Genomic DNA, 27019 nt, shown 5'->3' with positions numbered 1-27019 from the left:
AATGGTCTCTGGGGGAAACTCTGCACTAGGGCCTTCAAGACGTCGATTTCATGCCAATATAAGTCCCACGCTGTCAAGCTCCTCCACAGGTGGCAGTACGACCCGATTACTCTTTCCAGGATGTTCCCAGATGTAGCCCCAGTGTGCTGGCATGGGTGCGGGGAAAAAGCCAACTACTGGCACATGTGGTGGAACTGTCACAAAGTCCAGACTTATTGGTCCGAGGTGCTTAGTTGGATTAGGGAGGCGGGGGAGGGGGACTACCCGTTGGACCCCATACTGATGATTTATGGCCTGCAACATAGAGATGAGCACTGGGAAAAGTTACCGGACTTGACACACGCCCTATTGGCGGCTGCCAGAGCGGCTCGGGCTAGGACCTGGAAAAGACAAACACTTCCAACAAAGAGGGAATGGGTGACAGTGGCCAAGGACATCTACTTCATGGACAAACTAACGGCCGCAATACATGGCTCTAGTGCGCAGATTGAAACCGACTGACTGTGGTTCATGGAGGTCTTTGTCAACACAGAGGACAAGTCTCCAGGGTAATTGGACGCCTCTACCCGGCCCATAACTACTTTGTGCATGGATCCCTATGCATGGGAATCTGGAGAGTCGATTATACATAGTTGGCCCCGGGCCCGCCTGGTGCTGCCCAAAGAGAAGAATCATGAATTGTGGACTCTGAGTTCCCGAGAGGGGGGGTGGTGAAAAGCTTTAAAGCCTTGTGTCTCTATTAGGTTTTGAAGTCGTTATGGGCATGTGCCCAATGTATACTATATGCATAAGTTTGCTTTTTCTTGCTCTTGAAAAACCAATAAAAATGTAATTAAAAAAAAAAAAAAAATTTCACATTTACTCTCAAAGTTTAAAAATAGGGAGTAAAATACTCCCACCTCATCTGGAGCACTGGTGGGCGCACTTCCATACTAGTAGATGCCACCAAGTTAAAATAATTTATTTTTCTTTGTGATAGCACCACTAAATGGACTACTTTAGCTCTTTTAGTTTAGTTTGTTTATTTATAAAGCGCGTCCAAACCCTCAGGTAGCTGGGCGCATAATCATGTGCACAACAGAGTTACATATCGTTACACGAACACATTAATACAGCAGTAAAAGCAGGGTGCATACATTAGTCCAGGCTCTGAACAGTTACATCCAGAGAACAGAGTGTGCGGAATACCTGGTGCGAGATAAATTACAGTGTAAAGTGAGGACCGAGTTGCAGGGTGGTCCTGAATAGGATTTAGATAGGGTAAACATTTCTACATGGTGGAGAGAAGCAGCTGGCCGTACGTATAGGTGAGAGACTAGGTGTTTAAGATGATAGCCATGATTGCACCATGGCTCTGAATGGCCAGAACGAGGCTTCCGATCGGATTGCAGGAGGGAGAGCGTTCCAGCATTGTGCTGCGAAAACTGGGAAGCTGGAACCTCCTGCTGTTTTTAGGTTGTAGTTAGGAACCTTTAGTTGGTGCAGGTAAGGGGTTCTGGTGGGTCTATTGGAGCAGTGTCTGGAGAATTTGTCTGAGAGGTAGTGTGGGGCAGTGAGAGACAGGCACTTATGGGTGATGGCAAGTGTTCTTAACTTAATTCTGTCTCGGATAGGGAGCCAGTGGGCTTCTTTGCTAGCCGTGGATATGTGAGCCTTGCTCGGGAGGTTAAGGGCACATCTTAATGCATTATTTTGAAGGATCTGAAGCCTGTTCAGGTTTTTAGTGGTGGTGCCTAGGTAGAGTGTGTTGCAGTAGTCTAATTTAGACAATATCAGCGCTCTGGATAGGGTGAGGCAACTTGAGGGGGAGAGAAAGGGCCTGCAGGCATTGATCAATTTATTGGTGTAGGTGGTGGTTGAAATGGTGGCGTTTATTTGTTTTTTTAGTGACCGGGTGGAGTCGAGGTACACACCTAGTGTTTTGACATCTTTGGAGACGTTTATGATGTTGCCATCAATGGTAAAGGATTGGTACCTGTGGTCCAATTTGTTAAGGCGAGCCTGGGAGCCTATGATAAGCAGTTCTGTCTTATCGTCATTGAGACACAGACTGTGTGTGGCCATCCAGGCTTGGATTTCTAGGTAGATTTCATTAAGCTTTGCAACATCATCTTCGTAGCTGCCTGTGAGCGTGATGAGGACCAGAGTGTCATCCGCGTAATTAGTGTAGCTGACACCCAGATCGTCAAGACGGTCAAAGAGGAGCTTAGTGAAGATGTTGTAAAGTGTGGGAGAAATGCAGGAGCCTTGGGGAACTCCACACATTGGATTGGGATGTGGTCCGCAGCCGCGGAGGGGGGCGAAGACCCTAGTCGACCTGTCGGTCAGAAATGACTGGATCCACTTCGTGGCATTCTGTGAGAATGCTGCAGCCGAGGAGAGGTGTTGTGTGAGGATCTGGTGGTCAGCCAGATTAAAGGCAGCGGAGAGATCCAGCAAGAGCAAAATGGCCAGTTTGCCCTTGTCTTTGGCATCATCCATTTGGATTTTTAGATCCAAGAAGGCAGTTTCGGTCCCATGCTTTGGTCTAAAGCCGGATTGTCGCAGGCCTAGGAGGTTGTTGTCTTCCAAATGTTGTTGTATTTGGAGGTAGGCAACCCTGTCCAAGATTTTGAGGACAAATGGGACTGTGGTGATGGGTCTGTAATTTGTGGGGGTGTTGGGGTCTAGGTTCGTTTTTTTGAGCAGGGGGAGGACCGACGCTTCTTTGAGGTTGATGGGGACCACTGAGTTTTTGAAGGAGGAATTAAGGAATTAATCAATGGGGTGATGAGAGGGGCAAACTCATTAGCCCCATCTTTGATGACGGAGGCGGGACATATGTTGACTTTGCAGTTGGATGGTTTGAGGCTGGCGATTATCTTGATTATTTCCTCCTCTGTGACTGGTGAGAAGTGGAAGGTGGGGCAATTAGGGGTGGGGTGGTCTATTTTACTGTTGGGGTTATCTTTGGTGGCAAGGTTAGCTTTTTTAGCTTCTATTTTAGCTTGGAGGAGGGCAATTTTGTTGGCGAGGGCAAGCTGGATATTATTGCACCAGGCATTGTCTTTAGTGCAGTCCTCTGTAGGTGGCAGTGGTGATTCAAGTTCCCTTAATATAGAGAATAATTCTTTAGTGCCAGATTTGGCGTTTTGTATTCTCGTGTTATAGATCTCTTTTTTAGCGTTTAGAATGGCAGTTTTGAAGGTGGAGGCTGATCAAGCAAATTTCTCTTTAGTGGAGAGAGATGGGGGCTTAACTAGTTTCTGCAGTTCTTTTGATTTTGCGGAGAGCCTTTAATTCAGCTGAGAACCATTTGCTGGAGTGGGCAATAGGTTTGGCTTTTCGCTATCTGGTTGAGAGCTAGTTCCAGAGTGTTGTTGTATAGGTCTACAAGGGCTGATGGGTTGTCATTCTGCGTGGGAAGATTAGCTTTATTGATCGGCCCGAGAAGAGGTCTAAGGTTCTCTATGGTGATGTTGCGGTTATTTCTGGAGATTATTTGAGGTAACCTAGTCGGTAGTGTGGTTAAGGGTATGGATCTGGGAATAGAGAAGGTAATAAGGTGATGGTCAGTCCAAGCACAGGGAGTGATGTCAGTTAGTGAGAGGTTGCAATTGGCATCTGCAAGCCAGTCCAGGGATCTTCATTTTAAGTGTGTAGGTTTATTAATGTGTTGGGTGAGGCCTAGATGAGTAATGGTGTCTTTAAGAGAGGTGGCGTGATTGTCGTTGGGGTCATTGAGTCCCAAATTGAAATCCCCTAAAATGATGATTTGTGATTTAGGTTTCATGTTAGTAGTGAGTAGGAGAGAGAGATATCCTCTTTAAAAGGTGGAAAGGGGGCCTGGAGGTCTGTATATAATATGGAGAAGGATAGTTTGGGTGTTAGATAATGGTAGTTTGATGGATAGGAGTTCGGCTGAGGGTACGGTTGTGCTAGTTACTCCTCTGATGTTTAGGGTTGATTTAGCAATAATTGCCATCCCTCCTCCAATTCCATTTTTTCTGTCAGCTCGGATAATGTTGTAGTTATCCGGGGTGGCTAGGGCTATTGTGGGACCGGCTGCTGGATGGAGCCATGTCTCAGTGATAGCGATTTTGCATTGTTGTGGGCTTTCCAAAACAATGGAGGCTGAGGGCCCTGTGGCTATTAGCTATAGCAACAGGACCCTTATCCACAGGGCTCAGAGCAGCTGCCTCCACATTTGACTCTGAAGGAGCAGCTGTCGTAACTATCCGCAATGACTCTCCTTCAATTGCACCTGTTGGAACAAGAAGATTTCAGGCTCGCTAAAAACACCTCCGGCAGTAAGGATTCCTGAGCAGTTTCAGGTTGCACATTAACCACAGGACACACTTCACTAAACAGTCACTCATCTGGAACGAATCATCAGGTGATGTTAGCAATGAGGGGGCCGGGAACGTTTGCTTTCCTGTACCGCTGCGTATAATTGCGCGATTGCATGGAATCCTGACCATAGCAAGAGAATTGTCTGGAGTACTGTTGTGGTTGGAGGTTCTACTGGGATAGAGTTCCAGTTCCCAGCCAGGCCCTAGTTAACCTTGCAAAGTTCAGAAACAGCACTTCTGGCATGTTAAATGTTTCCGCCCATGCAGAGAAGAGTAGCAGGGTCCGTCCTTCAAATATGTCCCCCAACGCGTGCTGCGGTGGCATATCTCTGCCGTCTAATGTCCCCTAAGATTCCCTCAATTACGGGGGTCGATCCTCAGTGGGATACCAAGGCTGTATCTCCTCCCCAGTTTTTATTTTGCACACGTTCTTTTCCATACCTGTAGGACCACCATGACAATACTTGAGGTCAGGATTGTTTTTATGGGTTTCCCATAGGATTTCCATTCCCGGGTGCAGCTAGTAGTCGTCTGTCTGACCCCACCTATCTGCGAGTCCCATTTGGTTGTGTGCGGCAGTTGGGAGGCTAGATAGTAGAGTTCAAAGTCTGGGAGACAAAGTCCCCCGCAGGATAGCTCCTCCGCAGCATGTCCAGGGACACCCTGCATCTGCCCCCCCCCCATCCCACAAGAATCCCAAAAGAAAGCTATTCAACCACTTGATGAAGGGAGGGGTGGGGTCTGATCAGGAAGGGGATATTGGAAAATAAATATAAGAACCGCAGAATAATTATCATTTTAAAGACTGCCATTTTTCCCATAGGCGAAAGGGGTAATTTACTTGAAAACGTCACTCTTCACACATTGTATAGGAATCTGTGATCTGCGGTGTTGTGATTCATTTGTATGCCTAGGTATGTGAACGACTGTGTCTCATTGCACCCCTACTGCTGGTAAACTACCTCGTACCTCGTTCCTTGTTCCTCCCTCCTCAGGGAACCCAATGGGACCGCCACCGACTGGCTTTTGTTGCATGCTAACCCCGACAGCCGCCTTATATTGGCCATGACTTCCAGCATGTAAGGGATATGGAGCCCGGGGCTGTGGCCACAGAGGAGAACATTGTCTGCATACAAAGAGATATGTGTTTGTCCATCCACCGTGATACCTGCCTCCTGGAACTGGGATCTGAAGAGGTTTGCTAGGGGTTCCAACAATAACGCAAACAGAATGGGGGAAAGCGGGCATCCTGTCGTGTGCCTCTACTCAGCTGCCATCGATGGGAGATCTCCCTGCCCATTTTCACCCTTGCCAGGGGTCATTGGCACATCAGCCGTATCGATTTTAGCATGGACAGGCCTATCGCCATTCTAATTATTACCATGAAGAGGAATACCCGCTCCACAGAATCAAATGATTTAATTGCGTCTATGGACACTACCGCGAGTGGCCGTGTCTCCCACCCTCTCTGTTACGTGATGTAGACGTCGCAAATTCATTGTGGTGCATCTCTCTTCTATAAAGCGGCACTGGTCATGGTGGACCAGCCCTGCAACATGCCCTGCTAGTCTATTAGCTAAAACTGTGCCCAGGATCTTACCATCCACATTCAATAAGTAAATGGGGCAGTAGGATTTGCATCTAGATGGATCCTTTCCGGGTTTTACCAGTGTCACCACTATGGCCTCCCGCATGGAATCTGATGACATGCCCTTCTGAAAGGCTGCTTCATAGAGTATCTTCAGTGTAGGGACTAGGATATCCACGTAAATCGAATCCAATTCTGTTGAGAGACTTCCCCCCTCACCCCCGAGGCAACTTCCCAGTGCTCAAGGAACTAATTGCCCCCTTATTTCCCCTTTTATAATTGAGCCTTTCAATTATTCTGTGCATCTGCGGCCGTCAGGCTGGGCAGGTTTGCTTGGTCCATTACCTCCCTCAAGTCCTCCATGTCTTTTGGCCCCCTGTTCCTGTACAGCTCTGTGTAATAATCCCAGAAGATTTCATGAATGTCCCCAGCCCTCAAGATTAGGTGCATTATCAGGCCTTTTTATGCACATAAATCTTGTCAATGGGGCCCTTTTAATTGTTCCTTGCGTACAGCTTATGCAGGCAATTTATGGCAGCACCCCCATAAATCATGGAGTTCACTGGTGACCGCTTGGCCAGCACCAGCTTGCAAATCCACTCTTTACTTTAGCAATCCACACAAGAAGAAACTGGGATGAGTCCTGGTCTGTTTATTTTATCAAAACGCTCCCCTGTTAATAATTGTATCAAGATAATACTTTGAGTAATGTAGAAAGGAATTTGTGTTTTGTTCGCTTTGCTCAACTGCCTGCATTTTGTAGGTTACAGTGGTATTAAACCTTTCCAATCGTGAACATGATTTTCACATTGCTTTAGGACACAGAGTATTGAGTAAAATGAAAATTCTCTTAAACAAGGGTTGCATTTCTGCTTAATTTTCCTCTTTGTTAATCAGCTTCAATAGAGGCAGCGCAGTTACAGCGGCATAGGCATTTAATGGCTTGGGCTTCTTGAGGTCGAAGTTTTAGGAGAGCCTCCCAGCAAGTAGTAGTTTGGCATTTGTGAGAAGAAAAAGCTGTTGGTGTTCTATATGAAGATGTGTTTTAGTCTTAAGGATGCACGAGTTTGCGTGCATGCATGAAAGGGCACTCTACATAGTTTGTTTTAGAGAGCAAGGAATAGCTGGGCATGTTAACTGAACTTTACTTTAACTCCCTTTCTGGCCACCTACCCACCGCAAGCGGGTTTAATGGATGCAAGTAGAAGCAGTGCTGTATATATATTTTTAGTGGCACAGATTGTACTGGTACCTCAACAGTACTGCTATATATTCAGGCAAAGCATCCCAATTCTTCAGTGGACCTGCTGTACATACGCATGTCATGGCACAAAGGCAATTATTCATGTGCATCATGTCCACATTCCTATGCAGGACAGCTATCTTTTGGGACAGTACTTGAATTTCTTAACAGAGCTGCTGTAATGACAAAGCACGAACATGTGATGGCATTCCCTGAGCAATAATAGTGTCTGAGGTCTTCCCACCAGTATCACTACAAAATACTGAATCCCATTACTGCGAGGTAGAACATCTTGCATGAAAAACTATGAATTTACACCATAAAATAGATGGGGGGGCAGTGGAAAGCGGAATTTAATAAAGTGGGGCAATGTGAGGGGGACCTGTGCGGGAGGGGGAGGGGGGAGGGGTTGTCTCCCCTGCACTAAAAATACAGATCTGTTTTACATGCAAGATTTTTGACTTCACAGTAATACATTGGATATTTTCACATAGATTCTTCCCACCATTCTCCTGAGCTGGTGTGATGCACACTGGTGGGCAGTGTGAGAAAACGGCACTGCTGTCTTATACTTCAATTGCTTCTACTTGGTCTTGTGCTTTTCAAAACGTCTGCTTCTCCCATGTCCGATTACTGAGTTCCACTGCCAAAATTCTAGCACCTTTCAAAGGCTCAGAAAAAATCTCCTGACTCATGTAGGATAGTCCAAACAGGTTGGGGGTTTTTGACAAGCCAGTTATGTCAGGCAAGCCACACATGGAACTGCCATTGCCCTAACCCTGTGTGCCTTTCCGAGTCAACAGCCAGCTAGGAAAGGTAGCTCAGTGGGCCAATAACCCTGCAGCAGAGATCATTGTGTAACCTGTTAGTTCAAATCCTGTTGATAGGCGAGTTAATGCATCTGCATCAGAGGTATGTGTTTAAGATGCAGGTAACATTCAATTGTAATAGATCTGATTTAGCTTTCGACTTATTCAAAAGGACTACTAAATGTTCAGGGATTCAGAACACGCACATTTCATCAGGGATGCTATGCTAGTAACGGCTCAGAACACACATCTCATCAGGGCTGCTATACCTATAAAGGCTCAGAAGTAGTACACACATACCAAAGGCTGCTATACTTGTAATGGCTCAGAACAAGTATCTCATCTGGGCTCTTAAACTTGCAATGCAACCAGTGCTGGTAAAACATCTACATTCAAACAAGTGCATCTGGTGAGACAACCCTCCAACTCTAGAATTCCCAGCCTAATGGCCAACGGAAGTTTTGCACAGATCTAAAAAAGGAAGCTGCACTAGATTTGTAAATGGAAAAGACATTTTCAGCTTTTTGAATATTTGTTGGTGCTAAGACAAAAAAAAGGAGAGGAAGAGCAACTCTGAACCCAAGCAATAAAGGAGAACGAAGTGGGTGGTAGGAGAAGAGGCAGAGAGAACACAGAACGTTTTAGACAATCCAAAACTGGAATTCGAGCAACAGGAAGAGAGTGCCCAATGAGCTACATGAGAGAGCAACAAAGAACGTGAGAAGGGAAACAGGTAAATAATAGGACACACATACAATAGGAGTGGGGGATAGAAGCAGAGCAAGAGAGACATATAGAGACAGTAAAATAAGAAAACACAGATCAACATGCATCCCACAGGACCCCGAAGTCAACCACTGATCCCTCATTAAGAGTGAAGTAGTCCGCAATGGACTGCCCTATATCTTCACTGAAATGTGTCTCCGAGCGCTGTTACCCTCAACCTCAATGTAGGTACTGCGCTTCTTCTTTTGCCCCATGTCTTTGTGGGGCGTAAGGGGGCATGGTCCGACAAGGTTTTCCCCAGGTAAATTGCCCCCTGGTATTCCAGGAATGAATCCCTGCTGACAAACAGGCAATCTATGCACAAATGAGAGTCGTGGGTATGGAAATAAAAGTAAAAGCCCTGCCCGTCCCCCTCTGGTAGCGCCTTAAGTCAACCAGGTCAAGCTCTGAGGCGGTCTCCCCCCGTCCCACCCTCTAGAATCAAGGTTCTACCTTCTTCATCCTTTATGGCTTTGGTGATCAGTAGGGGGGTCCGCCCTTTCTACCCATGTTAGGACCCCTCTCGAATAGGTGGGAAAGTGCGATCCATAAACCCTCCCCACTACCCCCCAGCTCGTTTTCACCTTCTCAAACCCCGTTTTTCATCAAATGAGTTTCCTGTAGCAGTGCCACATGCTCCGGCCATCTTTTTAGGGAGCTCAGTATTTCTCCTTTTTTTTGTCGATATATTTATTAGGTTTTCCATCAAAATATATATCCATGGACAGGGTCCAAAAGAAGAAACTATATCCTATGTTACCACAACTAAAATACTATTTACCTAAACATATAATCATATTAGACCTTACAATTTAAGAACAATACTTTACAAACCCTATGTGAAAAATGGGAGATACAAACTACAATATCTCACACATACACACACAATACATCACATAAAACAATAAGAAAGGACTATAAAAAAAAAAAAGTATAATATCCTCCTCTCCTCCCCACTTCACTATCAGCCATATAAGTTATTAAATGAGCCCCATAGAGAAAGATGATCATCTTCTCTACCTCCGTTTTTCAAAGAGATTTTTTCATTTTTAGACAGAATCTGTAGTTCCATCAGCCAATCATCCACGTTAGGTTTCTTCCTCGTCTTCCAGACCCTAACGATAAGCGTAATCGCTACTCCCATAGCTTTATCGATCCAGGCATTATGCTTCCTAGTAGTAACACACCTTCCTTTATGCATAAGCAAAATCAAATTAGCAGGCGACCTCTGAATAGGTACACCAAAAATCATAGACTATCTACAATTTCCTTCTAAAAATCTTGTACCTTCGGGCAATACCAAAGCAGATATAACAGGGTACCCCTACCACTACCACAACTCCAGCATCTCTCGTCTATCCTCAGTTTCAACTTAAACATCTTTACGGGTGTCCAATAAATCGTACCAATAACCTTCTGCCCAATTAGACGCAGACCCATAACCATTCCTGCATTCGTGCACACTCAAAGAAGATCTCTCCAATCCCCTTGCGATATTACCAAACACTTGTGTATATGTGCGTTATAAATGCCATATCATGTTAATGTCATTTGACCAAGTATCCTTTAGCTTAGTCTATGCTTCCACATAATCCAACCCCCTAGGCATAAAACGCATACAAGTACATACATTGTATTCCCGTCCAACTAACAACTTGCAAATCTCCGGTCTTCTTTCCAGTGCTTTATCAACCATACTCATCATTTGACTAATTAATGAAGTCAGTTCCATACCGCCTCAGCTCCCTCCTCCCCAAACTAAACTTATCTTGCAATTCCTCAAAGCTCAGCAACCTATCTCCATCTAATAAATCCGTCAATTTCAATACACCTCTCCTGATCCAACTCTGCCAATGCAAACATCTATTATTTAGTTGCATTGCCTCATTATGCCAAATGGACGCATCTTAACTAAAACCAAATCAATGCCCATTCCCTTTGAACCATGTCATTAAGACCTGCCTGGCCGTTGCAATTTTAACCTTTTCATCGACAGTTTTCCAATTGTATAACGATTATCTAGGTGATAAGGGTCACAAATCTCTCTCTCTCTATTCTCAACCAGATCAGACCTTTGACATCCTCTTTATCAAAATAATGAGGTTTTCTTAAGCAAAAAGGCCTCATAATATTTCATCAAATCCGGGTAACCAAATCCCCCTTCCTTAACATCCCGCTACAAAATATATGTTGGGATACGTAGTCTCTTACCTATTCCCCACAGAAAGGATTGAAATACTTTATATCATCTGTAACAATTGTCTTTGAAACCAATAGAGGTATTGATTGTATAGTGAAGTACCATGGGTAACAAAACCATTTTAATTGCTTGAATTTTTGCCCATAGATTCAAATTCAGCATGTCCCATTTATTTATAGTCATCACAATTTTGTCTATTGTTTTATCAATATTATAACGAAAATGTTCTTAATATCCCCAATTATATGTATACCCAGATATTTAACTCCATCAGGGGACCACTTGCAGTTCCATGACTTCAAAACATTCCTATGTCAAGATTAGGACAAAGGAAACATTTCAGTTTTGTCCCAGTAAACTATGTCGCGACAATTTCCCAACTTCCTCAAACATTTGCTTCAATAATTAAGATCCATATATTTCATGATTCGAAAGTAGGACCATCATATCATCTGCATAAGATAAAAACTTCTGTATTCCCAACACAAAGTCCCTTAATTTCCCTACACTACCTGATAAATGCCGCTAATGGTTCCAAGGCCAAATTAAACAAAAACGGCGACAATGGGCACCCTTGCCTGGTACCTCTATGCAATGGAAATTATTTGGATATCAACCCATTAGCAAACACTTTTTCTGTAATATCCTTATGAATACAATCAATCATTCGCATAAATAAATCGGACCAAAACCATTTACAGCAATGCATATTCCAGAAACCTCCAATTTACTCTGTCGAAGGGCTTATTCCGCATCGAAAAAACCTATAACTGCATCAGTCCCTCTACCACTGTGCGCACCCATAACATCCAACATCGTCCTAATATTATCATATCCAAATCTACCTGGAGTAAAGCCCACCTGAGATCAATTACGCCTCCTATACAATCCATCAATCGATTAGACCATAATTTAGTAAAGATTTTCAGATCCACATTAAACAATGAGATCGGTCTATATTTTCCGCATTTTGTATGATCCTTGTCTGGTTTAGGTATTACAATAATCAAAGCATCTTTCATCGATTCACATATCGTCCCTGTCAACAGGAAATCATTAAATACCTCACACAAAATTGGTGATTACCGAGTCACAAACACAAGGAGACCAAGCCATCCGGACCCGGTGATTTCCAATCATTCAGCTGTAGAATTGCATTATGTACTTCAACAACTTAAATCTTGGATTCCAATCTAACTTTCCCTTCAGTCGTCAACTCTGAGATATTAATCTTATTAAAGAAGCTGTTCAGATCCTCATCACCAGGAGAAAGTTCTTCCCTATACAATCGCGAATAGAAATCACGGAAATACTCACAAATTTCTACATTTTTAAACAAGGTATCTCCTTCATCAGTTTGTATAGAAGTAATACATTTGTCAGTCATTATACCCTTACGTCTATTAGCCAACATCTTACCATTCTTATCACCATATTCCCAGAATTTTTGCTTGGTATAAAACAAACCTTTTTCTGTCATCGTATTTACTCTTCAATTTCCTCTTATTTCATTCAGTATCATCAATTGCACAAATCCTCTGCAAATCCGTAACTTCCTCTTCCCTCTTCTTTAATAATCTCCAGATTTTCCCTTTTAACATACGCCGACCTACTTATCAACTCCCCTCTTAACTCTGCCTTAAAGCAATCCCAAACAGTTTTAATATCCGCCAAGCCCTCATTCTCTTCAAAAGATTTCCAAATAAAGCTCTCCAGTCTTCTAGTAACTGACGAATCCTTGAGTACACCAGCCTGCAACCTCCATCTTTTGGATTTCTCCTTTACACCTCTCACATTAAGTTGTATATCAATCAATCGATGCATGATCCGAAATTCCTCACTCCTTAATGTTTGAGCCTAGCGTCTGACTAACCAGTATATTACTAAGACGACAATAATCAATCCTCGAATATGAATTATGAACCGGGGAGTAATAAGTGTACTCCACTTTTAAATGCATTTCCTGCCACACATCAACTAAACTACTTGGATACAAAATTCTTCACTAACTCTCTCATTACCAGATCTACAATCTGATTTACGGTCCAACTTACTATTCATTAGCACATTAAAATCACCCCCCAAAAATGATATTTCCTCCCTCGATTTCATTCAGTAGGCCGCTCAACAGAGTAAAAAACTGTTACACTTGGCGAACATGGTGCATATACCGTCCCTACTGTTATTTTCTTACCATCTCAAAACAGATCAACTGCAGTACCCGACCTTCATCATCCTTTATTATTTTCTCTATTTTTATCGGCAAACCCTTTCTAAATAAAATACTCACCCCTCTCGATTTAGAATCATGACAATTAGAAACAACCTGTGGATATCTGGAATTATTCAAAAAACATTCAGACTGTTCATTCAAATGAGTTTCTTGTAGGAAAATAATATCTCCTCTATTTCTCCAGATCCTCGCCATTACCTTTCTTCGCTTAAAATCACAATTAATACCCTTTACATTCCATGAAAAAAAAATGTTGTGGTTTCATATTTCAGTGTATCATATTAACTTGTCTACCAACATAATTCAAGCATTCAAATCTCATTAAGCCAACCAACATTACTGCAAGAAAATTGAGGAAAAAATAAAATAAAAAAAAGACAGACCACATGCATTGTTCCAAAATATACTTACCAGTAGATCTATGACAAAACAAACAATTTATTATCACCAGTACCTTTCCCAGCTTTTAGTCCTCATCATCTAACCCTCCCTGTAATCCCCAACTAAAAATGTAGCTGTTTTCGATGAGTTCCAACCATCCTAACTCTAAACTTTTATACAAAGTTAATTCCACTCAGTGTAAACATGTATCAATACCATGTACTGTCTATTTTAGAACCATGTTCCCAACTCACTTATGCCACTGTAAGAAAACACATGCAGTATATTTCCCAATTTACAGCTTCCAATATAACATAAGCCCATTTAAACACTATATATCAAACACCCCAATTGGGTTAGGTGTCATCTCTTTCACTTATCATGGCTTCCCTCTCTCAATCCCAGTAAGCAATATCTCAGCACATGTAACTACATAAACCTCCCATGGTAAGTAACCACCACTTAATGGCATCCCATCATCACACTTCCCTCCCCCCTAAGGCTAAATACTTCATCCCAATATATCAAGGTGCTAACTATTCACTTGCTTTCTAACCATCAACCTAAAAGAAGAATCACATCAATGTTAATTAAGATCAGTAGCACATGCATTTTCATCATAAGAAGTAATAACCCATCCACTCCTTCTCCAATATCTGAACCTTCCAAGATGTCCCAGTTACATAGATCTGTCTTCACCCTTGACTGCATTACATATAATTTGAGGCAGCCTGAATAATAGTCTTATTTAACCTTTCCACTGTTCTCAAATGAAATCCAAATTGTATATGTATTCTTCCAACACATACCAACAGTGTCTCAATTCCGATAGACCAACATCATTCCTCCTAATGCATTTAACCCTCCACCAAAGGCCTCACCCAACATTACGCTTCAAGGCCGAAGTGCCATCCCTTTCAATATCATAACAAACCAATGTATTCTGAAATCTTGTTTTCCTCAGTTCTCCACCTCACACATAGTCACAGGTCCATTTTAACAAGTGACTGTTCCCCAAAATGACACTTCAAGACAGGATCCTTCCATAGCATTATTATGCTATTCTCCCCTATAAAAAGCATGCAGGTCTACATCCAACCGTGTCAGACACTGCATATCATAGCACATGTCAGAGATAAGCAAGCAGTCATATCCGCAGTAAATATGTGAGATAAAAAACAGCATGAAAAGATTTCACTCAGGTCATGAATACAGCACCCATAAAATTGTCATCCAAAATTACAGACACTTCCGAGTCATATTCCATTCTTTGTATAATATATAAGTTTGCTACAGAAAATGCAGTCTGAAAGCATGAACAAACACAGCAACACTCTCCAGTCGAAACACCTCGCTGTTGGCACGTACATATAGTGTACTGAAGCCGAGATGACAAATATGGTGTAGGCGAAACAGGAAGTGAGCCACCGAGTCAGAAGGCGTAGCAATAACCCAGCTACATACAGGGGCCATCCACCTTGCACATGACTCCGTAGTAATAGCAATTCATTTCCTTATCTTCAGTTAAATAACCCATTCTTGAACACTGCCTTTCACACTATGAACCATCATTCATATTGAAGTTATCATTGAGTGTACTCCTGCAGCACAAACTATGTAGACACTGAACATCAGTCCCCACACATTAATATGAACTCGTATCATCATGGGTAATTGACTGTGGCAGAGACTATGTAGTGCATCCTAGAAACAGAGTGCTGAATAAAAAAGGTCCAGTCAGTTAACGACTTATGAGTTTAGAAAGGACTATGGGAGCCATAGCAAACGCACACAAGTGAAAAGCAGCCATGGGAAGCCAGAGTGGAAGACAGCTAGACAAGGAGCCATGCGGGAAGCCTGACTGATGACAGCACCCCCTGAAGGGGATAAAGTACCATCATCCGTATCTCCAACGTAACGGAACGGAGCAGCATAAGTAAAGGTCATCCTCACAGAGTATCGTACAGGAGGCACGGACATAATGATTCATGTGCATGCCGACAGATCTCCAGGGCCTCCGTCAGCAATCATACGCCATCCACATATCCTCACCACTCCCCATGCCACAGCAAATCACGAGCTTCAGTACACAATCACATGCTGCCATGTCACGTGTTTCATACTACTGAACACTGTCAGAGAAGAAGTCTGTTTGAAGGACGCTCGCAGGTGCTTTCCTCTGTGCAAGGCCACCATGATTGTTATTGTTTTGTTTACTTCCAATATTGAGCCATAAGATTCCAAGTAGTTAAATAACGGTATTTCCACAGCGCCCATTTTAGATGAACTTTTCAAAGCAAACAGAATAAAATGCAAATAATTAGAGGGAAACAAAATAGATCAAAATACTCATTGAAATTTCTGTTCCAGAACTAGTTTAACACAATATTCAAACTCCCATTTAAAGCTGGTCAGATCTTCCTTTTTTTCCCTGGATACTTTTGTAAACTGCATCAGAAGATGTGCCTTCCATAGGATCTGAATCCAAATCAGATAAAAAAGCTTCAGCAGATTTATGCTCAGCAAAAGAATGTAAATTGCCATCCATTACAACTCTGAAGATTGCAGGATAAATCATATAGTATCTCCAGGACATCCCTGCTCAGATCCACAAGTATTTTATTGCCACCCCATGCTAGGTATTTAAGCTCACAAGCTCTTTTCAAGATAAGTTCCTTCACTGGGAATCTCAAAAAGTTTACAATTAGGTGCCTTGGCCTTTCTCCTATGGATGGTTTGGGACAGAAGGAACAATGAGCTCTCTCTTTCTCTAAAGAAACCTTAGAGTCCAAATTCAGTATCTTTGGTAAATTATTTTGTAAAAAGTCAATGGCATTAACTCACAGCATTCTCTGGAAACCCAGCAAGTCTAAGATTATTCCTTCGGGAAATGTTTTCATGTTCAGATAGCTTCAAGGTAATTTTTCTTAACATGCCCCATCCCATGCACATTCCAAGTTATAATGGTGAGTGTGCCCATTTCTAGTTGGTTTACTTGTGTCCATCTGCCTTCTCCGCCCCCACCCCATTGCCTCTGTGTTGCCTGCGATATAGGTGGGAATCTGAGTTGGATATCTACCCCTCTTTTCATCCCCCATGACCCTGGGCACCCATTTCCCCTTCTCCCTATTCCCCTTTTGTTTTTTTAGAGCTTAAATGACAAGTTTGTGAATCCCCGACCCGCGTCACCACCGTCCCAGAGTTAAGAGCTCCCCTATCCCCCCCAACATAAGAACTTTCCAACTGTCAACAAATACTGAAACCTTGCCCTCAACCAGAGGGATTGTGTAAGGAATACCTGCTTTTTGCGCGCCGGCTGGTGAGTCGCCCTCCCCAGTCGTCTGCAATCGACGGGGTGGGGGGGTGCAGCAATCGACCCGCACCTGGGACGCATTTCCCACCCCCACATGTCCCGAAAAAGGGGGCAGAGCAGTAGATATTGTATGGCCCTTTGAGGGAACCGTGAGTTCGTTCCATTTGCACCACTGCCTCCTCATCTTTCCGTCGCCGCCCAAAGCTGACCAGTTGCGGTCATGCGCAGATTTACAACCTCAGCCCTTGGTAGTTCATTTGTCCGTAACTGGGTCAGGGAAGCAGAGCCACCCTCTTGCGCTGAGTAGACTATTCCACAACCGTGGTCATTCGATTGTATGGTTTCTGGCACATCACCTAGTTGCTTACCTCTTATCTCCCATCATCTGCCACTATGATGCGATTTCCATCAGTGTCGCTTTGTGCCCGCTCCCTCCGATCATGTGTTGGCCGCCTAGACGGGCCAGAGTATGTCTAGTCATGATGGCCTGTTGGCGGCTCTGTGGGCCAGCTCCCCTCCGTCTCCCACCAATGCCACAACTCCTCTGGAGAGTTGTAAAACCACTGCTTGTTGTCTCAATTTATTTTCAGTCGTAGGGGGTAAAGCACCATGTACTGGACTCCATTGACTCTCAGCATCTGTGACTTCTTCAAAACTTTGCCGCTGGCGTTGTACTTGTTTTGTATAGTCCGGAAAAATCAGAACAGAGCTGCTGCCCATGCATATTGAGGGGTGACGCAGAACCATTTGCAAGACCGCATCTCGATCTCTAAAATGGAATATTCCAACATTCACTGGGCGGGGGCTCGCTCCTTGTGGTGGCTTACTTTCGAGAACCCCATGTGCCCTCTCCACCGCAAGACCCTTAGGACCCAATTTATTCTGCATCCCCGACTCCAGAATAAGCTCCATGGACTCTCCCTCTTCGATCTCTGGGGGTCCTACTATGGTTTCTTCGGGAGCATCCTCTGCTCTTGCAGCCAACATTTTCGTTGTTTGTACGAGTTGAGAGACTTGCTTCTTAAGTGCCTGGAGGTCTGACTCCTCTTTGTTTTTCAACTGTTTTATACAGAAGGCCTAACTCAGTTTCTGCACGGCCCCCAGAAGTAGTTGCTCCTTTGTCTCTCCTATGGAGTTAATTGCCACTGTCCTTGTCTCGCCAAACTGGTCCATGGTGCTGAGATAGGGAGCTTACCATCGTCCCCCCTCCAACTATGTCCAGTTGTGTTTTAAGGCTGGTTGGCTGCCGGTGTGTGGGAATTAGGGAAAAGGAAAAAAAAGGCAGCAAGGCACGTCCACGATTGCCGGCTCCCAGCAATCGGCTCCAGTTGCAGTGGGCAGAGGCTCCCAGCACCCCTTCTCCCGCCTCCAGAGTATGTAGCGGGTGCGAGTTGGGTTATCCTTTGTGATGGAACCACCTGACACAGGACCCACCACACGGCTTGCCAACACTCTGTGCCCGTCTGCTAACCCTTCGACACACACAGCTCACCTGCCGTTCCATTTTTCGGCTCGATCTTGCACGAGTTCCTCAACCGTCAGCCGACCATTCATCAAAGCGGCTCCCAGCAGGGGTCGCACAGCAAATTTTGCCCCAGCCCAGGTTCCAGCAAAAATGAAGTTGCAGCGTGGCCGTATCACCGTCCCACCTCTGCCTCTTCACTGCATAGCAGTCGCGGCTGCCATCTTCCCCAGGAGGGCCGAATTTCAGAGGGCGTGCACTCCGATCCCACAATCCGTTTTCTGCCAGGACTGCAACACACAGCAAGGCGATGGTGTCCCTTTCAAACAAGTACTCTTATATATAGCTGTAGTCTCAGAAACCTGCTGTATCACAGGATCAATGTAGGATCGTGATGGGAGCTCTGTGATTTCACAGCCTCACCACAGAAGGTCAGGACACGCCCCCCCCGGAAATCCCCCCCACCATACCTCAGAATGGAGAACTCTGACTATCTTCAGAAAAAAACTCAAAACATTTCTATTTAACTGAACTGATCTGACTTGGAACCACATGGGCATACCCGACTTGTACGTATCTGTAACCAAGCCTCTATGCTCGCAGCGCCTGGACACCTTTGGGGTTTCGTGCGCTCTACCTACAAATGCTATAAATACAAATAAAAGCATGCTGTGGGCAAACTACTAGCCATTGGCTAGTGTTGATTGAGTAAGAAAGTGTATGTATGTGTACAACTGAGGTGGCAAGTACCTTTTATGGGTCTAGTAGCTTTCAACTTAAAATGTTTACCCCCGATACATAACAAACAAACTGCATGCCTACATAAAACAACGACTAAGAACTCTGCAGGAAGATTAAAAAGACATCTCAAATAAGCCCATGGCAGGTGCAAGATGCTAAAGCAGCTTTTTTCCATCACAATGTTTTATGCTAATGAGAAAACTACAATTACTGAACAAAAACACGATGAAGTGTACTGAAAGCAAGGACTTCATCATATCAACAATTAAAGGCAAATTGAAGACCTTTGTTTGTGCAAATTAGTAATAGCTAATGTATATAAAGGAGCAGTGGGCTACTCCAAAGCCCTATAGTCATTCCTGCAGACTGTGGGAATCATTCCACAAAAAAAGTCGTCTCAGTGGCAAGCAGTTATCTGCTCACTCTAATCAAAGACACCACCCTCGTCCGCCCCGGCCACCTTGAAACAACTGGAAACGTTCTTACCAGGGATCAAAATGTGCACTCACCAATAGCGATAATGAACTCTTAGCGAGTAAGAAATGGTGTGCCGTGTGTATTTGTAGGATTGGGTGATGAGTGACCATTTTATGGCTGGCTAGGGGCTTGCAACTTGACATGTTTACCCTCATTATAACAATCAACATGCACATTAAAAAAAAAACTTTAAAAAAAAGGTAGTCCGGGGATAGTGGTTCCCGACTAAAAAAAAATGATATTGTTCATTGTTGCATAGGCAGTTTTATTTCAAGTACCCCGAAGCAAAAAAATGAGGTTCAGTGCAGCACAGGCATCATGAGTGCATGGGTAGTACAAGAGAACACTTCTGTCACACATGATAGGTACAGGTAATGTAGTTATAGGTATAGCTTACAACATCACCTTCTCTCCCCACCGAGCTAGCCCACCTCTATTGTAATCAAGTTTCACAGTTATATTTCCATGCAGTTAACCCACCTACACCCAAGACCTTTGCCTTTGTGCTTGAATGATGCAAAAGTAATTTTTCCTTCCAAAGCGGACCTCGGATTTTGAAGCAGGTTATGCTTTCATGGGTATTTGAGACCCTAGGCCTATTATTCCCTGTGAGTTAGTGATGGCTAAAGTTCGAAAGATGACCCTTTGCTAGTCTATCAGGAGCGAGTACGGGGACGGCAGATTTCTGTTAAACCAAGGATAAGTCAATTAATAGCAAAGACAAGTCAATACATACAGATACAACTGGTACCAATTAGGAAATTAGCCCGAGCCATTTCATTGGTATTGATAGCGATCAGCACAACAGGCATTCTGCTAATGCTTAACGGTTTCAATTTTTGCTGATGAAATATTTACAGAAATGAAGATCAACATCAAAAGCTTGAAATAACACAATGGGTTAAATGAAGATGAATGTGCCTTCTGCTTCTCAACACTACCCACTACAGTGGCACATGGAGAAGCAGAGAAAAAACCAAAGTCAAAAAGGAGAGCAGGAGGAAAACAGATCGACCAGTTGTATTTTGCATTGCATTCTCCGTAACCAAGTATCCTTTGAATACTGACCAGCCCTCGTTGGATTTAGATCATTGTGCCAGGAGTTCCATGTAGGTGGTGTCCTGTCTGCTACACTAGATCACATCATTGTACCACACTTTTCTCGGAGGGTGGGTGTCCATCCTTCTTGCCACTTCGCCAATAATAGGACAATGCAGAGGAATTTGTGTTTTCCCTTAGCAAAGGTGGAAACGACCACCTGCAGACAGAGCAGGAGATAGTAGGACATCTCCTGTTCGGTTATTGCTGCGAGTTCCTCAACAATTTCTTGAAGACATATGGGCACGCCGAAGCTAACCAAAGGAAGTCTGCCCCAATCTCATTACACTTTAGGCTGTGGTAGCTACAGAGTAAAAGCACCCAATTATTTCCGGTGTGCTGTATGCCTAGTGTAAGAATTTGAAATGAATACGTCTGTGCTTGGGGCTCATGGAAACTTTTGGGGTTTGCTTACATATCGTAGTCCACAACCCACCATCAATCGCCCCGTCAAGGCACATATTTCACTTTACTTTTGCCACACAGCTAGCTTGCCGATCAGACAGTGCCATCTTATATACTATATATACTTCACGTGCAGACGTAGATGCCATCATCAAGTAAGTTAATATGGGGTGCTCCACAAGGGCCAAGGTGAAAGTCGGAAGGATTTTAACCAGTTCACCAAGGAGCATGTAATGTAGCAATGTGTGAATTACAGAGAGGCCACCGGTGAACCGCCTCTCACTGAATCTATCAGTTTCACGAAGCCAAGCCAACTCTGTTATTATTCCCATCTCAAATACATTTAGGATTGTAGGACACTCCAGACCCAGTAACCTGAATGGTCTCCTATAACTGTGAGCGCTAGAAATACTTCGTAGATAATATTTCCCTCTTTATTGCAACTTGCTTAGAATATCAGGCGATCCTGTTATAGGATATGTCGCTATGGCTAATCTGAGCTATATTCATTAATCAATCTTTGATAAGATGCTTAATACCGGAGATAATTCTCTAAGCACAGGACTGGGATTCGAACCTGTGTTCGTCTGCGTCGTCTTGCTTGCAAGACAAAAACGTTGCTCCTGAGCTGTCCTCCTGGCCCAATTATATAGTAGTAGATTTCTATGTTAGGGACTCCCAGAACACAATTATCCAGGATACCTTGGGCTGTCCCCCTGCTGCAGTCACACATTTGAATTCTGGCCAGGTCAACCTGGCCATTCAGCCTTCAGAAGTTGATAAACTGAATGAAGATCGTACCCACCAAGCTGTAGTACTCAATGCACAGCCAACACCACACAGAGGATGATAACCTAATCTTTGGAAAATCTCTCAAAACATGACTGTTCACTAGACTGCAACACCCTTGAAAAAACAGATCAAACTGAACTTTCAACCCCTAGCTGCCCAAGGGTGGGGTTTCTTAAATGAACCAGCGTGGGCCTGCAATTCCCAAGGAATGGCCAACTAAGATTTTATCAACATAATTGTAAAAAAAAAAAAAAAAAAAAAACCTGGACAAAAAGAACCGTCAAAGAACCAATTTCACAAATCAGGACGAAATGGAGACAGACCTAAATCGAGTAATTTCTGCCGATTTGTGCAATAGACTTGCACAACACTCAAATCAAGAACACTTTAGAGTTTGGAACCCACTTGGTCAGTGTCCACAACCTTTTTCACCCCATCGACATAAGAGTGGCACCACCCCAAAATCATAAAATAAAACTCAGAACAGTACCAACACCTACCCTTGATGGATAACACCACAACGTGAGTTCTACTGCTTCATTGGAACATGGAATGTTGGCAGTTCCATTGTCGACAATGCACTGAGAGGGCAATAATGGTTCCCCCTCCCAACATTCTATTGTTAATATTCTACCCTCATTGGGTGAAATGTTCTAATAGCAATTATGCCCCTCCTCGGGCCACCTGGTAATGCCCTCAGAATGTGCCATTGTTGCTTAAGATCAACCCTTAAATTACAATAGTAGGACTCACGAGGAGCTCCAAACCATGTCACCCGGTTCCAATTAATCGACTCACTTTTCACTCTAATACCACCCTTAAACTACACAAGCACCACAACACACACAGAAGACTTATGCCTGCCAGCACCACTCCAACTACAGTAACTTTGGTGGAGCAGCTTGTATCCCATTGCACAACCTGCCACATCTTTAGCTCCATCACATATTGTGCCCTGTCGGGATCTTTCCCAGTTGCCCAGCACCGTTACCTAATAGATCTTGAGTGGTTCTCTCTGGATAAAGCACATACCGAAATGTCAATGTCACAAAGACATAGTACCATCAATATCACAAAAGGCATAGAACCATACCAGCACTGAGGATGCTGGTACTAACAGCCCACATTCTATCAATGACAAATGATTTGTAGCTGCCCCTTTCTTATATCCACCTCCCTCTTTATGTGGCACAGCCAAATGACACAAGGGCATAACACATTTCAGTAATGTGCCATACACGCCTACTTTGCATTATTTTACCATTAAATTGGCTACTTCAAAAGGAAAGCATCTGCCATGAAGGAATAGATAAAAAGGGGATACTATTATTAAACTTTAAACACTAGAGTCCGTCAGATAGAACATGGTTATTGGTTGTCTGTTCAAAGCCAATGAGTGGGCATAAGTGAAGTTGCAATATGTAAGTTTGTCTGGGGTGTAATTCGGGTTGAACTGTGATGTAACACGATGCAGGGAAGAGTAGGAGGCTATTGCAGACTTAATTTATTTGGTTATGTAAAATAATACATAGTAAAACACTTGTAAGATCAAGTGCATTTGTACATTTGTAGCCTTTCTGAAACCGTTTAACATAAAACTACCTTTTATGGGACTAGAACCTTCATGCAAACTTCAACCTTACTCTGACCTTGCATAGTACCACCTTTTTTATAAATACAAATATTTGGTAAAATAGATGTTAACTGAAACCAGTTTGGCGTATTGGCGCTTATTAGCCCCCACCCCGGCTTCTTACTTATTAGAATTTATAAAGCGCCTAGCGGCCCCGAGGCATCGTGGCGCTGTTACAGAAGGCTTACTTGGTTACATACGTGCTTAGCATCAGGTACATGGTTAGGTGCAGTCAGTCAGGAGGGGGCAGTAATACAGTCAATTAGGTGGGGCCAACATATTACAAGCCGCACCTCATGTTGCAAGGGGCTCAGAGCAAAGGATGCAGGTAAAAACAGGATCATATTACAGTCAATTCTGAATTCTATTTGCACTCTCTGGCTGGGGCATTTAGCAAGGCTTAAACATTCCCAAATGGAAGAGGTTGCAGGCAAAAAGGCAGCACTCAGACTTGAGGCTCAGCCCAGGACTCCGATGGAAAAGGGGTCCTACTACAAGAACCCATATAATTTCTGAACTTTGAGAGCAAAGTATTTACTTTTAAACAATCATCAATTTGGCAGCATCAGCAAACGTTCACATGCAGAGGACAGAAGCCTGAGCAGGCATTATCAATATACTGCCCATGCTTCATCTTTTCGATAACCCAAAGCACCGAATAATAATAATTTAGCAATTATATAGCGCACAAACCCTCAGGTATCTGAGCGCTGCTTATTATTACACACGGTGTGTAGTGCTGTGAATATTAGCATCACTTTGGTAAACGAAATATCTTCTGACTCCTTGGGTGAATAATGCATCTAATTACCCAGAGCAAGGTGCTGCAACCTCCCGATTTTAGGGTAAAGCGATGGGGTCGACAGCCCTGTGGATTAATGGCCCCACTCGTAACCAGCTTTCAAAACGGTCACCAACACACACGGACGGCCCCTAATATTTATTTCTAAACACCACACGTGGCTGACATTGCTTATAGAATTAGTAAATCCGAACACAATTCGATAAAGCAACATACCTTTCGCTACTAGTACTACTAGCCTACCAACAATGCCCTGTCCAGTGTTGCATTAAAGGCAGCACAGCCTGCGAAGATCGCCCATCTACTTTCCCTCCTCGCACCGCTTACCTTTAAGCGCCAGAAGGTGTTCTTGTTTCGGTTGATTCACCTCCATCTTTTCAACACACGCTGGAGTAATATCGCGGCAGTGGCTACAGGCAGCTCTGCAGTCTTTCGTCACCCTCACCAAACCAAGTGGTTTGACAGTCGTCGATGGAGACAGAGAATGGACTACGACCCGTAACCCAACATAGTACCTCGGTAACTCCAATGTTTGGGTTCTGCAGAAACGATTTCCTATTAGAGGAAAGGCCCTAGCAACGCGGTCTCAACACGCTACTCACACTTTACGTTCCTTGAACGTATATTATTTACCAGGAAGTGTTCAATTCAATGTCAAGACCAGAGGCTCGGATTATGCGTTCGCCTTAATTTTACTTCTTAAGCAGCATTTAACAAAACAATATTACAGCCACAAACAAAGATAAGAAGATAAGACTACAAGTCAAACTTGTTTCGAGTCTTTGGTAGCCAAAGTGGTTATTGGTTCCTGATAAACCACGTGCCAAAATTGTCCTATCCCTAGACACATATCCTCATAAACAATGGAACTCCCTTCAAAACCCCTCTTTCTTTGCTGTTTGAGCAGCCAGTTAAGTGTGCAGCTATTTGCAGCTATTGTAATATATATATATATATATAGATATATATATATATATATATATATATATATTACACATGTGGTTATGTTTAAGTTGCTAAACTCATAGGACTAGCACTTTTTCGGCAGCTTATAACTAACTCCTCATCAAATTTAGCAAAATAATGTATATGGGCGGCTCTGAATTTATTCGCCAAGTTGGGCAAGGTTTCGTGCATTCAGACGTACGTGGGAGGGAGATTTCCCCAGGGAAATCGGGAGATGCACATTCCACCATAGGAATGCATTGGGACTACAATTATTTTAGGTGGGAGACCGTGAAAAATTGCAATATTGTCATATCTGGGTCCGCTGCGCTGGCCTATTTCCCTGTCCGCTCCACCGACAGAAGTGTCATTGGATTGCGGTACGACGTAGTGTCGGAGAAGTTTGGACACGGCCAGTGGTTGGCTGGGGGAAGCGTGCTGTGCGTCAACATTTTTTGGGAAAGCCGCCATGGTGTATCAGAGGACAGTGCAGTGGCAGAAGGGTCTAGAAAATGTACCATACGCATTGTATTGGCGGCAATAAGGGAGGGAACGGCTGGGGGAGTGAGAAGTGGTTCATGTGACATGTAGGCGAGTATTTTCTGTGGTGTTTGGAGGCAGCTGTCGTAACGGTCCCATGGCTTCTGCAGCGACATGTTTGCGGCAACCTCTTTTCGTGGTGAGTGGTGGCAGGTCAATTGCAGATGGGGAGTGAATTGCACATGACATAGGTTGGGAGGGAGCAGTGTGCTGCGGATGGAATGCGGTAGTTGGGCACATGGAGGCATGCATGGGTGAATGAAGGTGCGGTCGGTCTGTGGAAGGATGTTAGACGATCCTCTGCACACCAGTTCGCTACACATCAGAACACTGCTCACATATCTCCACCATCCCCTCCCACGGTTCCAGGCTCAGGTGATTCGGTTAACCCAAAGAACCGGAAACCCCGTACCAGCTTTGGTGTACGGGCTCGATTGCAGCCCTTTCTGCATTGGCAATTGCCTTGGAGAGCGTATGGCAGAAGGGGCGGTGTTACGTCACCACGTCGGTCACGTGATCCAGAGTCACGTGTCCTTGTTGGACGTCACATGATCCAGAGACGTCACATGACTCCCAGACACACAGTATAAAGGTCTGAGAGACAGAACACTCATTGCTTCTCAGCTGGCTTCAGACCCTGTTTGGCGTTACTACTTGCTCCTTGCTATCTTGATCACGGAACTCTACCTCGGACTCCCTCGGACACCCCTTTTGTACCTTTGCTTGGAACTGTTGACCTGTTGCCGGACTTTGGACTTCACCTCGACTTGCCTTTGGATCATCCCTGGTTACCTTGCTGAACTTCTACGCCCTTTCCCTTCTTGGGATTCAAGTCAAGCCCTCTCTCCTACAGGTGGCTATCCCTTCATCCACGCTAACCTGCGGTTCTACCATTCCAGGGACCGCCGCATCAACTGAGTCTCGAACCTCTCTACTAGGTTACCTGGGTTACCCTTACACCAGATAGGTAAGACATTTTAGATCCTTTTTGTTTATCTGACTGTGTTGTGATTGCCTGGTACTTAACCCCATTCCTTCTTGACAGCAGCATCGGTGTTCCAGAGGCTCCCAGGATCTGGGAAGACATCTCCCACCTGTGGCCTCAAAGGTCGCACAGCGGGTCTCTATTAAGTTCCCCTGTGCGTCACTCGGGGACAGAGGACTCATCGGTCTACACGACACTCAAGTCAGAACAAAGGATTACACTATTGGGTGCATGGCTGAAGCCCGCAGGCTGTAGGGCGTGAACTCAAGAGTATAG

General features: G+C 44.1%; 2 protein-coding genes across 4 annotated transcripts in view; both read right to left on the bottom strand.

Moving 5' to 3' along the window:
- Positions 1-24731, bottom strand: part of TRAPPC13 (trafficking protein particle complex subunit 13) — a 987073-nt gene extending 962342 nt beyond the window's left edge. For all 3 annotated transcript variants that reach the window (XM_069627358.1, XM_069627359.1, XM_069627360.1), the window contains exon 1: positions 24601-24731. In XM_069627358.1, the coding sequence (XP_069483459.1) occupies positions 24601-24646 (46 nt within the window). In that variant the 5' untranslated portion in view covers positions 24647-24731. The remainder of the gene's footprint in view (positions 1-24600) is intronic.
- The window catches only part of SHLD3 (shieldin complex subunit 3), an 85803-nt gene extending 61067 nt beyond the window's left edge, over positions 1-24736 (bottom strand). Inside the window, exon 1 of the mRNA XM_069627361.1 lies at positions 24601-24736. The gene's annotated coding sequence lies outside the window, so the exon portion shown is untranslated. The remainder of the gene's footprint in view (positions 1-24600) is intronic.
- Positions 24737-27019: the final 2283 nt, after the last annotated feature.

This window comes from Ambystoma mexicanum, chromosome 6p (genome assembly GCF_040938575.1).
Source record: "Ambystoma mexicanum isolate Mex_15411 chromosome 6p, UKY_AmexF1_1, whole genome shotgun sequence".
Lineage (NCBI taxonomy): Eukaryota > Metazoa > Chordata > Amphibia > Caudata > Ambystomatidae > Ambystoma > Ambystoma mexicanum.
The sequence above is the reverse complement of the archived record's forward strand: the minus strand, read 5'-3'. Positions and strand labels throughout refer to the sequence as shown.